A 14,997-nucleotide genomic window follows, 5' to 3' on the forward strand; every position below is an offset into this window, starting at 1 on the left:
TGGTCACCACAGGCACGTAGCATAGCATAGCTAGCGCGGGGTCAAGGGTCAAGTGTGTACGAGCGGGTGTCACTTACAGTCGCCTTGAAAGGGGAGCTAGTCTGGGTCAAATGGGGTGAGGGTGGGGTCGGGGGTCTTGTACGAGAAAGCGGACTACACGTCGTCGGCGTCGTCATTGGCGCCGTAGCCACTGAACGACCCGCTAAGTCGGTCTACGTTAGGGACGCTGGCTCTCGGGGCGGGGGGGCTAGGGGCGGGGCTGTCGGGGGGTCGCGACGGGGGGTCCACCTTCATTCTCTTGGCCTCGTTGCGGGACTTGTAGCAGAACTCGATGAGGGCCACCAGCATGGCCAGGCCCAGGCCCCCCACCAGGATGTAGAAGACCCCGGCCACGTTGCTCAGACTGAGGGCCTGTGACGACTTGTCCTTGTGGGGGGAGGAGGGGGGGGGGGGGAAGAAGAAGCACAAGTGTTAGTGTGGCAGAAGTGGGCGGCCATGTCATGCAAACAAACACAAACATGCACAGACGTGAGAATGTTCACGCTCGTCAACAGGCTAACCGTACTGCGTGTAGCCATGCTAGCTAGAAACATTCAACGCAAACAGAAATACAAAACAACGTACAGTACGTGGTTACGGCATTTTTGTAACTCTTACATTTAGTCGTAATTATTTATTTTTTTTAACAGACGACCGTTTTTAGCATTCAGACAAATGTTAAGACTACCGTTCGTATTGTTTACATATAAACGTTTTAACAGGAGTACTTTTACGGTTATCATTTTCCACGCTTAGCTTTTAGATGCTAATGTTGTTAAATGACAGTTTTTAGCATTTCAAAGTAAATGTTTTAACATACTACGTTTAGCCAAACGTTTTTTTGGACTACTGCTAAAAGTGGTCAAATGTAGCTAGCTACTACATCTTTTTTTTTAAATCAACTACTGTTTTACAGCATGAAGAATGTCAAAGTGCTTTTTTGCAGCTATTAGCATTTAGACGTAAATATGAAGTGTTTTTACAGACTAGTTTTTAGAATTTGACGTTTTTACAGGCTAACTTTTTTTAGCATTTGTTTAGTGAGTATTGATATCGACTAAACAGTCATGTGAGACTGTGGTTTTTAGTGTTTACATGTAAATGTTTTTTCAGACTACTGTTTTCTTAACTGTTATTATAGATGCAAATGTTTCTAGCATTTTGGCTAAATAATCATTTCACACAAGTTGAATTTTTAAATTTTTTAACAAAAAGCCTTTTTTTCTTTTCTTTTTTTTGCACTTTTTACAATTCTGAGCTTTTAAATCTAACTTAAAAACGTAAAAAATGATTACAGACTTCTGCTTTTAGATGTTTTTTACAGATTCCAGTTTTTAGCCTTTGGATGTAAATGTTTTTACAGACTACATTTTTTAAAATCGTTTCAAGCATTTCAATTGACCTGCTTATACAAAGTTTAGTGTTTAGAAAAATACATTGTAGATTACTTTGCTTGAAACTGTTCAGTACCATTTCAACAGTCTATGCAGGAAAGTTTTTAGAAGCTACTTTATTTATTTAATTTTTTTTTTACCAATAGACATTTACAGTTATATTAATATAATACTTAATATCGTAACCATATTTTCCTTAAAATGTCATACTACATCATCATTCTGCTACTTATTTTTCAGACTTTGGTCTACTCTACACTGCTGCCACGCAAACATGGAGCGCTTCAGTTCATTTGAAATTCCGAGTACGACTGAAAATGAAGCAGGAATTCCAAACCGCAGTCTCTTTCTTTCATCTTTTCTTACTCCACCTTATCAAACCAATCCCCTGAACACATCACACCGTGACACAAACATCTGCTGGTCATGCTCGCTCTCACTTTCGTTATGTCGTTTGCATGCGTCGCAAATGTGCGATAAACCAAAATCCAAGCGTGTCAAAAGTGCTCGCATGCCCCCTGCTGGTGCCGTTCAGTCAGCGCGACTCTTCATCTGCTAACGCGGCGCCATGCTTTGAATCCATCATGCTCACAAGTCACGCCGTTGTGATACCATTTTCCTGCCCGTCAATTGAAACGCTTCCGTGCATCACCTTGACACAAACAACTGCCTGTCATGCCGCCTTTTACGACGTAAATTAAATTATTATTTTTAGGCCAAATTTTTCGCATTTTAACATAAATATTATATTATACATATTAACATAATAATTTTAAGTATTAAAATCAACACACCACCACCCCAAAATCATGTTAAATCTAAAAAATCTAAAAGCCTCTAATACAGGGGTGTCAAACTCATTTTAATTCAGGAGTCACTTTCACCTAACTTTGCAAGTTGGCCGAACCAGTTTGCTCGTGGCCGAATAAGCTAACAGGTAAAAAGATTTTTATAATTTTTTTTACATTCGGAAAATATTCCCATTTATTTTTTATTCTAATGCAGAATAATTTGAATTTTCTTAACAAAAATGAGCGCATAATATTTGCATCAAATGCTGAGTAACAGCCACATTTCAGATTGTCATTTAAGTGATTGCCAGTGTGCCCTCCAGTGGACAAAATGAGCAACAACACAATTTGAGTGAAAAACTGCACTTTGTGCTGTGTCCTCATGGGACAAATTGAAACTCTTGACGGGCCGGTTCTGGTCCGTGGGCCGTATGCTTGATAACCCTGCTCTAATACTTCACATTTAGACTATGGTGATGTCATCTTTCCCAACATTTTCCCAAAGGTCTTAGAGCCATGAGTGTTCAAATATCCAAAACAATCGACGGAAATGAATGTGTTTGCATTACGGCAATTCGTTTTGAACAAAACAGCCTCAAACAAATGTTTATCTTCACAGTGTAAAAAAAAATAAAATAAATGTATTTTAATTTTTTGCACTTGTTTCCATTGACAGCAAAGTGCTATTTCAAGGGTCATCCTACAGGCACTTTAAACATTTTTTTAAAATTCAATTTAACATTTTTCCCATGTGATCAGTAATCTGCAACAAAACCCTGATCGAAACACCCCTAATATAAATACAATATAGTGATTGTGTTGTATCTGTGATCTTTTCCTGTTCCCCTTGACACCAAAAATTAGAGGAGACCGGGGCTAGTTGTATCACGGGTAAGTTGTCACATTGCAATTTTCTTCTCCACCAGAGGGCGCAACGAAAAAGTGAAATACTAGTTTTCTTCGTATAAATGGTCAGGGGTTGTGTACTGTCTGAGAAGAGAATAGCACATTGTGAGCTGAGATGAGTGCCAGTTATCTGTTTTGGACAACCCAAATTAAAAATGTTCAACTTCAAATATTTTTGAAAGAGGCGTCGTACATACATAGACAAATGCTAGTAGCAAATCATGTGGACTTGTTAGAGAAGAGATTCAAGCATTTTGTCATGCATTTGTCACTGCGCCGTCTTTAAGCTAACTTTAAATTAAAGCTAGTATTAGCCAACATGGTAGTTTGGGGCAGCTTGTCTCAGTCATTTCGGGGTATGTTGTCACATATGCAAAGAATGGGCTCAATGAAAAATGCACCTATGGCAACTGTTTACATATGCCAGAATTGCCCTTCAGATGATGACTCTGAAGAGTGAGGAAATTAGTTTTGTTTCATTTTTTAAAAATGGATTTTCTAGGAACTACAGTATGCCCACGTGTCAGGACTGGTTTAAGTTTCATGATGAACCATCCATCAATCCATTAACTAAAATGCCTTATTTGATGAAATTCAATTTAAAACTTAAATTTCCAGTTTAAGGGAAGCAAAACAAGCATTTGAGGCTGAGAGCTATGACCTACATGCCAGCAGTTCCTAAGGACTTTAATCTATTTCATAATATTTTAAAGTGAAAGTTTGCTTGGTGAATATGGTACATTTTCAAGATTGATGACAAACAATTGCTCTGGCTGTAAAAAAAGAAAGAAAAAGAAAATGGATAATTTTGTCCTTGTTTTATTGCTGCAAAATCCAGTGTGACATCTTACCCTATTTAGTGTGAAAACTTACCCAATGGTGGGGCAACATGTCACATGTTCACTCCCTCTATTTGATGGCTTATAATTCTGCACTGACAGAAAGTGTGAAAATGACATGAATACAAAAAAATACATCTAAGACTTTGGTCTTTCATCTGGTATTCATTTTGTTTATATACGATGTATTGATTCCGAGAAATATATAAAAGTATAAAAAGTGATACAACTAGCTCGGTCTCCCCTACTTGTCTTTTCTTATTAGTCACCCCCCCCCCCCCCCCCACATGATTGAGTTTCCATGCATCCCGAGTGCGAGAAAAACTGACATCCAAATGTGTCTAAGGTCCGAGCATGCCCCGCAGGTGACATTCCGTCAGCTGTGCCATGCCTTGTACCCGTCATGCCCCGTCGCGCTTCTCATTTTAAGCGTCGTCGTAAACGCAACAGCGCCGCCCGCAGGCGGCGAGTGACAGCGTACACAAAAGACAGACAAAAACATGTGGAGGCTTCCCCTGATGGACTGACCTTACTTCCCGAGTCCTTGGGTCCGCACTCCCCTTTATCGTACCACCATTTGTTTTTCAGTTTGTCTAAGACGCCCGCTTCGCTCAGTTTCAATACGGCAAGGTTTACCGGCGTTCTTCAAACCAAAGGGTCGGGGGGGAGGAGGAGGAAGGGGAAATAACATAAATAACATCATAGGACATGTTATTTTATGTTATTCAATCAAAATGTGGCCCCCGTAAAGAGGGGCAGCTCATGGCGCTGCCGGGAAGGGGCCCCACTTGTGCGACATGTCTGCTATTGAGGCGGCGTAAGTACAACAGACATATTCGTGTATACGTGGGGCCCCGGCCGCATCGCTTATCTGGAACGGGCGTATACTGCTGGGACCCATTTTGGAATGCGATCGTTCAAAATTGCTTGAAGCATGATGAGCATTTGTGGACTTACATCAGAGGTGGGCAACAAATTATTATTATTATTTTTAAACAGACACATGGGACAGGTCATTATAGATCATGTTTAAAAAAAAAGTTTTTTTTTAAAGCAATAATAATAAAGTTGTAAATTATATAAATTGTTTGTTGGATCATTTTTAACCTACTAGCATAACAAATAATAAATAGGATAAAGAAAATATGCCGGTGCGAGGGAATGTGTTGCTACACTTGTAAGTCAAGTCACTCATATCTCAAGGCACCTTTCAAGTAAATTTTTCAAAGGCAGTACATTTGTATTTAACTTTTAAGTAACGTTGAATTTTTAGTTGTTACATATTTACATTTTAAATCAATCATAATCATGAAGTTGATTTTTTAAAATTTAAACTACTGTAAGTGTTAATGTTCAAAAGGTGTATACTGTAAAGGCCCAAAGTCCATCTAAGTCATAAAAAAAAAAAATCACATTTAGATGTAATGTATATGCATATACTATTATATATTTCACATATATAAACATAAGTACATACAATTGTTTGATCAAATACAAATATTTTGCATTATTCTTGTATTTTATCATGTGCGATAAATAAATTTCATTGCAACTCATTATTTAATGAGATAAATGAGCTCAAAATATCGTTTTTATGAACCAATTTGATGGAAATAGCAGCTCAATTAAATTCCTGCATATTTTGCCCAACCCCGACGACCGGGATGTAAATGCTCTTGTGGGCCACGTATGAAAAAAAAAAAAAATGAAAAAAAGATGAGCACTGGTCCCTGCAGATGCGCCCGTTTTGCCAGCACAACACATGACAAGAAAAGACGTGAGCGTGAGCGTGCGGCCCACGTGAGCGGCTAACCTTCTCGCCGCCGCCGCCGCTGCCGCACTCTCCTTTGTCGTACCACCACTTGTTTTTCAATTTGTCCAACAGGCCCTGCTCATTGAGCTTTAACACGGCCAGGTTAACGGCGCTTCTTCACAAGCATACAGAGAAATTGGGTGAAAAGGGTGAGTGTGTACTTCCAATTGGGCAGGAAGAGAGAGAGAGTGAAAGAGAGAGAGAGAGAGAGAGAGAGAGAGAGAGAGAGAGAGAGAGAAAGAGAGGGGAGGGAGGGAAAGCAATAAAGAGCGGAAGACAACAGTGGATACAGTGCAATTATTCCCATTTCCCGACCACAACACACTGAAAGCCAAAGCTCACTTCTTTTTTTTATTTTATTTGTTGCTATGCCATGAGATTTGGCTTATCCAATCCAAAGCAAATTGTTGTGTTTTTTTTCCAGACTTAAAAATATTTTTAAAAATATGTTTATAATGATAAAATAAAGAATTGAAAAAGAATTTTCTAAATTCTAATTTAAAATATTAATAACATCAAAACAGTAACAAATTATTTATAATAAAGTCTAAACATTAGTCTTAATTTAAGGCATTGATTTCGCCCCTAATTTTTAATACAATTAACACAAGAAAATGTATGTCGACAAAGTTTACCTTGACAAGCTTTAAATAAATTCTTAAAAATAGTAACTTTTAGTCATTTAAAATTGTAATTAATTTAATAATTTGGTCCAAAGTCAAAACAAAATAAATCAGTAAAATGAATATGTTCTAAAAAAAAATTACAGACAGGATGACAATGAAGTCAAATCATTCAGTACATATTTTAAATTAAAAAATATGTAAATTATTCACCATTATTTTTTTATTGAGTTAATGTTTTGCTAATCACACAAATTAGTTTGATAGTTATTTAAAATGTATTATTTTTCAAATGCATGGTATTATTTTAAGTAACTCAAAATGTTAAGAGTTTTAAAATTATTTAATAATAATAAACATTAGGAAAAAAGTACAACAAAGCTTGGATTTTGAATTGTAAAATTAGAGTTACAGTAACAGCTTACCTAAAACCTAAAATTAATCATGTATGCTACATGTTTGCATATTTAGAAATCACTGTTTGCTTATCCGTTGCAATGCAATGGAAGCTACTGCCACCTACAGGACTGGAAGTGAACAGTATTGTATATTTAGCTGGTGTACTTTTGGCTTAGCGTGTGCTTTGATCCAGTCGGTTACGGTTACGGAGACACAAAACAGGTCGATGAAGTCGAAGCCTTGAATGACAACGCCGTCTCCTCGCCAAGTCGCCGTTTGGATTTTGTCACATGAATGGCAGAAGACCGTAATCCCTTGAAATAACAAGATGGAGGCTTGGAGAGGGACTACGGTGATCTGTCAGGGACTCTCTCTCCCCCCTGGCGGAAAACTGTCTGTGCAAAAAACAACAACGCAGCAGCTGCTCCACACCACGTGAGGAATTTCCAGAAGTTGCAAGCAAACAATCACGCAGACGACCGCCAATAAATCGGGATCGTTTTCACCGTGACCCGCTTTGTCTGCGCTGAGCCATTTTACACATCTGGAAATTCCTCTGGGCCTTGGCGAGGAGGCGGCGTTGACGTTGGAGTCAGGCCTTCGCGTTCACGCGACACCCCAGAAAATCTCACTTAATTCAAAGAAATGAAGAAAAGCAAATTATGATAAATGTGTCGCTGATTAATTTAAAGGGGACATAATATGCAAAGTCATTTGGCCAAAAGTGATTTCAACCAGCATGCTGTAATTCTTTATCCTTTAACGTTAGATCTACAAAATCGCATAACATGTCTCCTTTAAAATGCGTTACTAATGAGTGACGCATGCAATGAAAACACACAATTTACCTGAGCAGGATCACCTGTGGAGAAAATACCATATTCCCTCATACAGTGGTTGGAGCATTTTTCGGAATGAGACTTCGGTATGTTACAGAGGCAGGACTGAGTAGTAGAAGCAATGCTGCTGTATTGGTTAGCAACAGCGTTCAAATGGGCGGAACGATTTAACTCGTTCACTCCTAGCCATTTTCACTGAAGCAACCCCCTTCGCTCCCCCGGCTGTTTTACTGGATTTTGACTGATTTTGCAAGGCCCACAGAATATTGTGTTCTATTGCTAAAAAAAACATGGAACCTACCAAAAGAAAGAATAGAGTCTCTTCTTTCATCAAGAAAAAAATGTATATTTGTTTTAGTTTTGCAGCATTTAGCATTAGAATAAAGTTCCGTTTCATCAATATTCACATTCCTGTTGAAAACACAGGCAAAAAGAGCTTATTGCAACATGGCCATGGCTGATCTCTTATACTCTGCTGCCACCTGATAGCCCTTTTTTTGTAATAACTACCATTGCCGCCATTACCATTGCCACCTCTACATGTCAGAAGATACATCAAAGCCTTCTGTGTGCTCTTTCATAAGCCCCCCCCCCCCAAAAAAAAACGTGTAAATAGGATTTTGGGAGTGAAGGACAAAGTATTAAAAAACGTGTTGAGACGAGTTAATGTTAACTGATTCTGTGTGTGTGTGAATAGTTTTCACGCTGAGGCATCTATTATTTGACTGTTGACCAAGTACGGACCACTATTAGAGGGAATACAGTCGATTAGATCACAATGAAAACCCGCATGCAGCAAACACAGATGTAAAAATTGCTTTAAAAAAAACAAACGTCCACACACTAAAGTCCCCGCTTGCCCAAATCAAAGCAGGAAGTGGCGGAAAAAAGGCAGCACACCAGGGAAGGTGGAATACCATAACAACACGTCGGCCATATTGTTACACTATTCCACCCACCTTAACTGTGAACCTTTGGGCGTGGCTACGCCGTAGCCTTTGGAGTCCAGGTTCCCGCCCACTTTCATGGTGTCGCAGGGCTTGCGCTGCTCCGTGTACTCGTTCATGGTAGACTCCAGCAGGAAGGCGTACTTCCCCTTGGACTTGCGCACGCGCGCGACGCCCTCCGCCGTGGTCTTGGTGAACACGGTGGGTTCGGCCGACTTCATGTAGCCCCACATCTTCTCGTAGACGGCGATCTTGGAGCGCTTTGGAGATTCAAAGGAGAGGGAATTCACCGGCAGGTGGAGGAAACACCGGCGTCAAAGTTGAACTTATTTTTGCTTCTGATAAAGTGTGAACTGGTGCAAAGAAAGTTTGTTTACCCCTTAAAAGTTCTGCCTTATTCCTACTGCACAGTACTTACTCAATTTTTTGACGCAAACTGCTGGAACACACCAGTCCTGTATTCAATACCCTTACCCTACTCTAACCCGAACCTGGCGAGGAAAACCACGGCAAGCTGAGTAGTCAGTAGAAAAAGCTATTAGTTTTCTCAAAACAAAAGTTTTCCCCCAAAAAGCCCAAAATATGTTTCAGAAGATAAAGAGATCTATCACCAATCCCTGAGGAACATCCAACTTACCCTGAAGAACTCCTTGGTGGAGCCCGAGTCCAAAGTGCCGTAGGCGATGTCCGTCTGCTTGGCCAGGTCCTCGGCGCTCTCGATGGGCGACACCATCCTCTCCACCGTCAGGAAAGCGGCCAGGTTGGCCGTGTAGGACGAGATGATGATGAGAGTGAAGAACCACCACACCCCGCCCACAATGCGGCCGGATAACGACCTTGGGGAGGAAGACAAGGAGGATGATATAGATCATCGGCAGCCAAATACTTCCTTACTTCATTGTACTCGAGTAGATTCTTCATTATCTGTACAGTTACTCCCTTACATTTGAAGTAGATTTGAAATCTTGCCCCCCCCCCCCCCCCACAACCCAACCCTGGATAAGTGGAAGAAAATGGACAAGTACTTTTACCACCTCAGATAGTCGGACCATTTCCATTCATTATTGGTGATTGGGCTGCACAAACCAATTGGTTTTACCCGATATAAAAGAGCTGCAAGACCCCCACGGCGGCGCTACCCCGCTTTGCACACTCGGGGGAGACAGATAGCAGGCTGCCGAGCGGCGGCGCGTGAGGAGAATCTTAAAGCATAAATGCTGCATTGAGGAGAACAAACAAGACCTCCCCTCGGTGCAAATCAAACAACGGCGGATACAAAAGCCCTACAGGCCCCGCATGTCAGATCGGAGCGAGCGCGGAGAGACAGCCAAGTGAGAGAGAGACATCTGCAAAGAAGTCGCTGCTTTTGCTCCGACTGCACCCTGCAATGGGACTTATTGCCGTCTGGCCTGTAACCAGAACTCCCACTAGGCTCTGAAGCCGGTACCGAATGCCTTGTGATCTGCATGCGTGACCGCACGCGTGTTAAGAAGCGGGTACTTGCACCTCATCGATTGCTTCCTCAGACTTAGAGCCCTTTTTTAACGAGCTCCTCTGTAGCTCAAATGGAGGTGGAAGCAAGGTGTGTTGTTGACAGGTCCTCGATAACAAGCCAGCATGACCACATCCTGACTAAAGTCCTTTTCACACTGCACTTAAAAGGACCGGGCGGCGGAACGGAAAGATAACGGGATCCCGGTACCAGCGTGCCCATATTTAGAAGTGCTGACGTAGCAGCCTACCAGGAAGTAAACAAGAGACTTTTGCTCCAGGCTTAGATGAGAAATAGGCCACATTTTGACTTCATTGTAGCGGCATGTCATCTTTTGTGTCCAAAAGCTCAGGACACTGAGACACCGCATTTTCCGATTCAGCTACCGTTACCTGTAAATAAGTCCGCAAAATTAGCATAAAACTGCTCCCCTACTTTGACGTCACAGCGCCGCCACTCTCTAGTCGATTTTTTTTTTTATTGCAGGTGTCTTGTTACGGCAAGAGTCCCATCTCCCAGCAAAGCTCCATTCCGTGGTGCCAGCCCCTAACCACATACCCAATGAATGGGTTTGTCGACAGTGCATTGCGTGCTGCTAAGTGCAGTGTGAAAAGGCCTTAACAGTCATCTGAGTCCCAAATGGATATTGGCCACTATCATTGGTGGTTAATCCAAGCTCCTAACCCCTAAACTCTAACCCTGAGTAATTTTACCTGGTTGTTAACCCTACTCTAGTCTTACCCCAACTACAAACCTAACCCTAACAAGGCTCTCATCTTACTCTGACTTGACCCTACCAACCTAACCTAACCCAACCCTAACCCAGAGTGACCATTTTGTCCCATTCCAATGTGAAAGAAAGTGGATGATTCTCAGAAGATTTTGTCAATTTCTCAGCTTTCATCACCACACAAGAGATACTGAAAGGTTGGATGCTCTAGATTGGATATTTTTGAACCATGATCTATACTGCTGAGTGTCGGTCTTGCAATTGGCCACAATTGGAACAACCCTCCAACCTAGCAAGCTAACCAATACAGACAAAGGACAGAAGATTCTGGTCTTACAGTTTTAGACATTCTGCGTCACTGAGGTTTTCTGAGCATGTACTGACTGAGGCGGCCCTGAGAGGGGGATGCTGACGTATACAAGCACACGCATGCATCGCAACACACACGCACACACACCGCTTACTTGACGCATTAGCTGTGGATTTGAATACAAATGAATTCCTCCTCTTGTCTCCCCACGCTCTCATTCACACTCATCTATTGAGAAAGTCCATACTTTTAAGAAGAGATAATGAATAAATGGGTGGTGGTGATCGCGGTGGGGTGGGGGGGGTTGATGCAGGCCCATATCCGGCAGTAGGATTTATGAATACTTTTTTAATGTGCTTAAGTCGATTCCTTGGGTTTTTCGGTAATTATTAATTTAAGGTTTTTCGCAGATATCCACACTTTCTACTACTTAGTCAAAATTTTTATTTTTTTCTACGTCGGCGGAATGACGAGCTGATGTATAAAAGATGTAAACAGATCTAGGTGAAGTCAACCTTGGGGACTTAATGGAGCAACATGAAGGAACGTGGGCGGGCCCAGAGTGAATTCACAACAATGACGTCCATCCATGGCCTCGTTTAAGATAAATGTTTGATGTTGGCTACTCTGAGAGGGATTTATGCTGAATGTGTTTTCTTGTGACAACCTAAAAAACAGAAGTTCTCAGTTAAATCTGAAAAAAAAACTCATGCCGATGAGATCTATTTGATCAGTTGTTAATTGTTAATTTGGCATTTTTGGTTGCATGTCCAGTGATCTGCGCAGATAGGAATCAGCTGGACAGACGGTGAGGCAATCGGTATGTAGCAGTTAGACTTTTACACATCATTACCTCTGGTCCCTCAAAAGATTATGATACTCAACCTGAAGTCAGTTGGTGAATCGAGGTCTTCCCGCCTGCTCTAGGAGTTCTGTGTTTTCATTAGTGGCGATAGCAGGCGTGGTTTGTCATGAACAGATCCTGTTTTGAGAATCTTGTCATGATATCTTAAATTGTACTACTACATGTTGGCCATAAAACTCCTCAAAATGACGCTGAACTGCAGTCTGGTACAGAATCTCTGCAGTCCGTCTTTTTGTGAGTTTAACTCGCTATGCCTCCATGAGCATTAACCCGCCGTGCCTTCAATCGTTGACGATGATTCACAGTGAAAGGCATGTGGTAAACACAAGGCGGGGGGGGGGGGGGGGGGATTCAGTGGCGGGAAAGGGTCCACTTCAAGGCGTCGGTCCATTTTTATCTCTCGAGCTGCCTTGGCGGAAATGCAACACTCTCATGGCACAGATACAAATACACAACCTCGCTTGTCCGTTCATTAAATGTTCTTAATGATGTTTTGGTGGCATCTGTTGATCGCAAAGTTAATCAGATTACCGCAAAGTGATTGCAGCGCAATGGGGCCAAATGAGAACATGAGCGTGTGTGTGTTTGCGCAGTTGGTTCAACCTCTTTCAGAGCATCTAAAATGTAACAAAAAATGTTTTGTAGCTGGAGAACTTGAGTGTAATGATGAACCAATTTTGCTTTCCCTTGAGAGGAGAAAGCGAGACAAGTGGAAAGTGACTCTACTCAAATTGATCAGTAACCTATTCGCCAAAATTAAGAGTGTTTTCATTTAGTTTCGGTGTAAAAAAAAATGGCTGTGGGCTATTGGTACTATGTATTTTTTTTAGTGCAACCTTAATGTCCTCTATTTATATTCATTAACTGGGAAGTAGCCTGCTTGCTAACAGATGAAAGAAAACAGCACTTATGTCTGACAAATGTTCTTGTTCTATAATCAATGTTACTGAGTTGAGCTTGAGGTTTATTTGATACATTTGAGGTCATTCTTTGTCATCAGCTCCGTGCTCTGAGCCAAGCACAGCATGAACATCGTGTATGTTGTAAATGTGTGAAATGTACGCTCGTTGTAAATGAAAGGGGTTCTGATTCAAAATTTCTATCAGAGAGATGCTAGATATTAATTTACTTACGATTAGCAGCTAGCGATTAGCATCTAAGCTAGCGATTAGCGCGTTAGCTTGCATGCTAGCTTAGGCTACTGTTCGTCATATGGCAGACAAATGGGGCCCACTGCACTGTATTGTTTTTTTTGATCAACGGCATGTAAGTGTTTTTATGTACGTGTTTGTAGGTACAGCTTTGCAAGAATCATCAACAAGTGTGGTCAAACTAGCAAACTAAAAAGATTTTTACTAACTTATGTAAACAATTAACATGATCTGAAGTCTACTAAATTAAAAACAACGAGGTGCAATATTGCGTCAAAGAAGACTTGCCGGCGGTTAAGTGACAATTATCTTGAGGGCCTAAATAAATGAGCAGGTACTTGTTTGGCCTAGAGGTGACACCTGGGGGCCGATGCCACGCTGCTTGACTTATTTATAACTCATTTTGCAGCATAAACAGCTATCTTTGGAGCCTTTTCAACAATAGCTCAACAATGAATAAAAATCTTTCCGCACCCGCGGCCGCTTGATGAAAAGCATCCCAATTGGCAGACGGCGGCGTCGCCCGCCATCCGACTCGGAATTGCCTCTCGGCTTTAAAGCTGTCGGCAGCTTGTGCGACAAAAAGACTCGAGTACTGTTGATGGGGGCGAAAAAGCGGCACGGGAAGGAACAGCTGTGCGGCGTTCCGGCTGGATGAGAGAGCGAAGTGGCGCAGGGCTCGGGAATAATGGGAAGCCTATAGATGAGCACAATGCTCGACGGCTTCTGGTCGGCCAAGTGGAAACTGGCAAATTTGAACGTTTGCATCCCTGGAGATGCTTTTGCCTGCCTGGCCTTCAAGGCAGACGTTCAATTGGTGCCTTCACTTTTGTCCTCAGTCTGTGAAATGAAACCTCTATAGCAGAGACAGAAAAACAATAATCAAAGAACCAGTTTAAATTGAAATACTAATGACCCCTACTCAATAGGGTTGAGGTTGACCTCTTAAATCCAAGCAGTCCACACCTACACCTTACGCTTCAAATCCATTGTGACCATTTTTTTTTTTTGCTACAAGAAAAAACAAATCCGAAAATCTGTATGACACATCTGTACGCCTTCATAATTGCACGCAATGTTCACAACTGTGACATCTCACCCGAAAAACGTCAACATCCCCTGTTAATGAAAGCGGCTATTGTGTCAGTCGTTTTATTTAATCTCCCTTTTAGCCCGTTTCCACGGAGACACGACCACCAGAGACCGGGACATTAATCACCGAATTCATTATTCGGGCCGCCTTGAGGGAGCGGAAGAATGGCATTAACCCTTATTAAGAGAGAGGAGAAAAAACGGAAGATTACGAGCTATTTCTAACTCCCTAAAATTAGTTAAAAGAAAAAAAAATCAGGAGAGAATGGAAGTGGCCAAAATAGAGGCTGGACTAGCTAAAAATAATCGATGATTTTATCATCTATTGTGAGAAATTTAAATTGGACACGCTGATTTATTTATTTTTAATTCCCATTATAATTTCTATTTGACAGGATTATTATGCCGTGACAATAAATATGATGCTATTTTGCTCGTCTTCATTTTATTGTGATTTTGTAAGTGATCAAATTCAAATGTTGCCAATATGAATATAAAACTGAAAATGATCGTTACATATTTTTAAGTTTTCTTCATGATCTATTTCTCAAAAGAAACCCATCCTTCTTAATTTTTTCCAGATTCTAATGTCATTTACATAATTCCACCCCAGACTGACTTTCTTCGCCCATGACTTGGCAGCTAGGCAGGGTGAAGATCCCCCATTTTCAAGCCTTGTGCTAGTAAATGCTGCCTCCACGAGTTAAAATGTTTTTATTGTTTATAAAAATAAAAAAAATCCGCCATTACTAAGATAACGCATATTT

The 14,997-nt window shown here is 41.2% G+C and overlaps 1 protein-coding gene across 5 annotated transcripts in view; it reads right to left on the bottom strand.

The window, feature by feature from the left end:
- LOC147160677 (glutamate receptor 4) overlaps positions 1–14,997 on the bottom strand; it is a 112,125-nt gene that overhangs the window by 5,326 nt on the left and 91,802 nt on the right. For 3 of the 5 annotated variants that reach the window (XM_086057927.1, XM_086057928.1, XM_086057926.1), the window contains 4 exons: positions 9,228–9,426; positions 8,603–8,850; positions 5,783–5,897; positions 289–426 (listed from right to left, as the gene is read on the bottom strand). In XM_086057927.1, coding sequence (XP_085914053.1) covers positions 289–426; positions 5,783–5,897; positions 8,603–8,850; positions 9,228–9,426 — 700 coding nt within the window. Of the gene's footprint in view, positions 1–288; positions 427–4,497; positions 4,613–5,782; positions 5,898–8,602; positions 8,851–9,227; positions 9,427–14,997 lie in introns of all 5 variants that reach the window. The other 2 variants (XM_086057929.1, XR_015090408.1) reach the window with 2 other exon arrangements.

The sequence above is a fragment of the Leptonotus elevatus genome, chromosome 16, assembly GCF_054856555.1.
Source record: "Leptonotus elevatus isolate MCC_2025b chromosome 16, RoL_Lele_1.0, whole genome shotgun sequence".
NCBI lineage: Eukaryota > Metazoa > Chordata > Actinopteri > Syngnathiformes > Syngnathidae > Leptonotus > Leptonotus elevatus.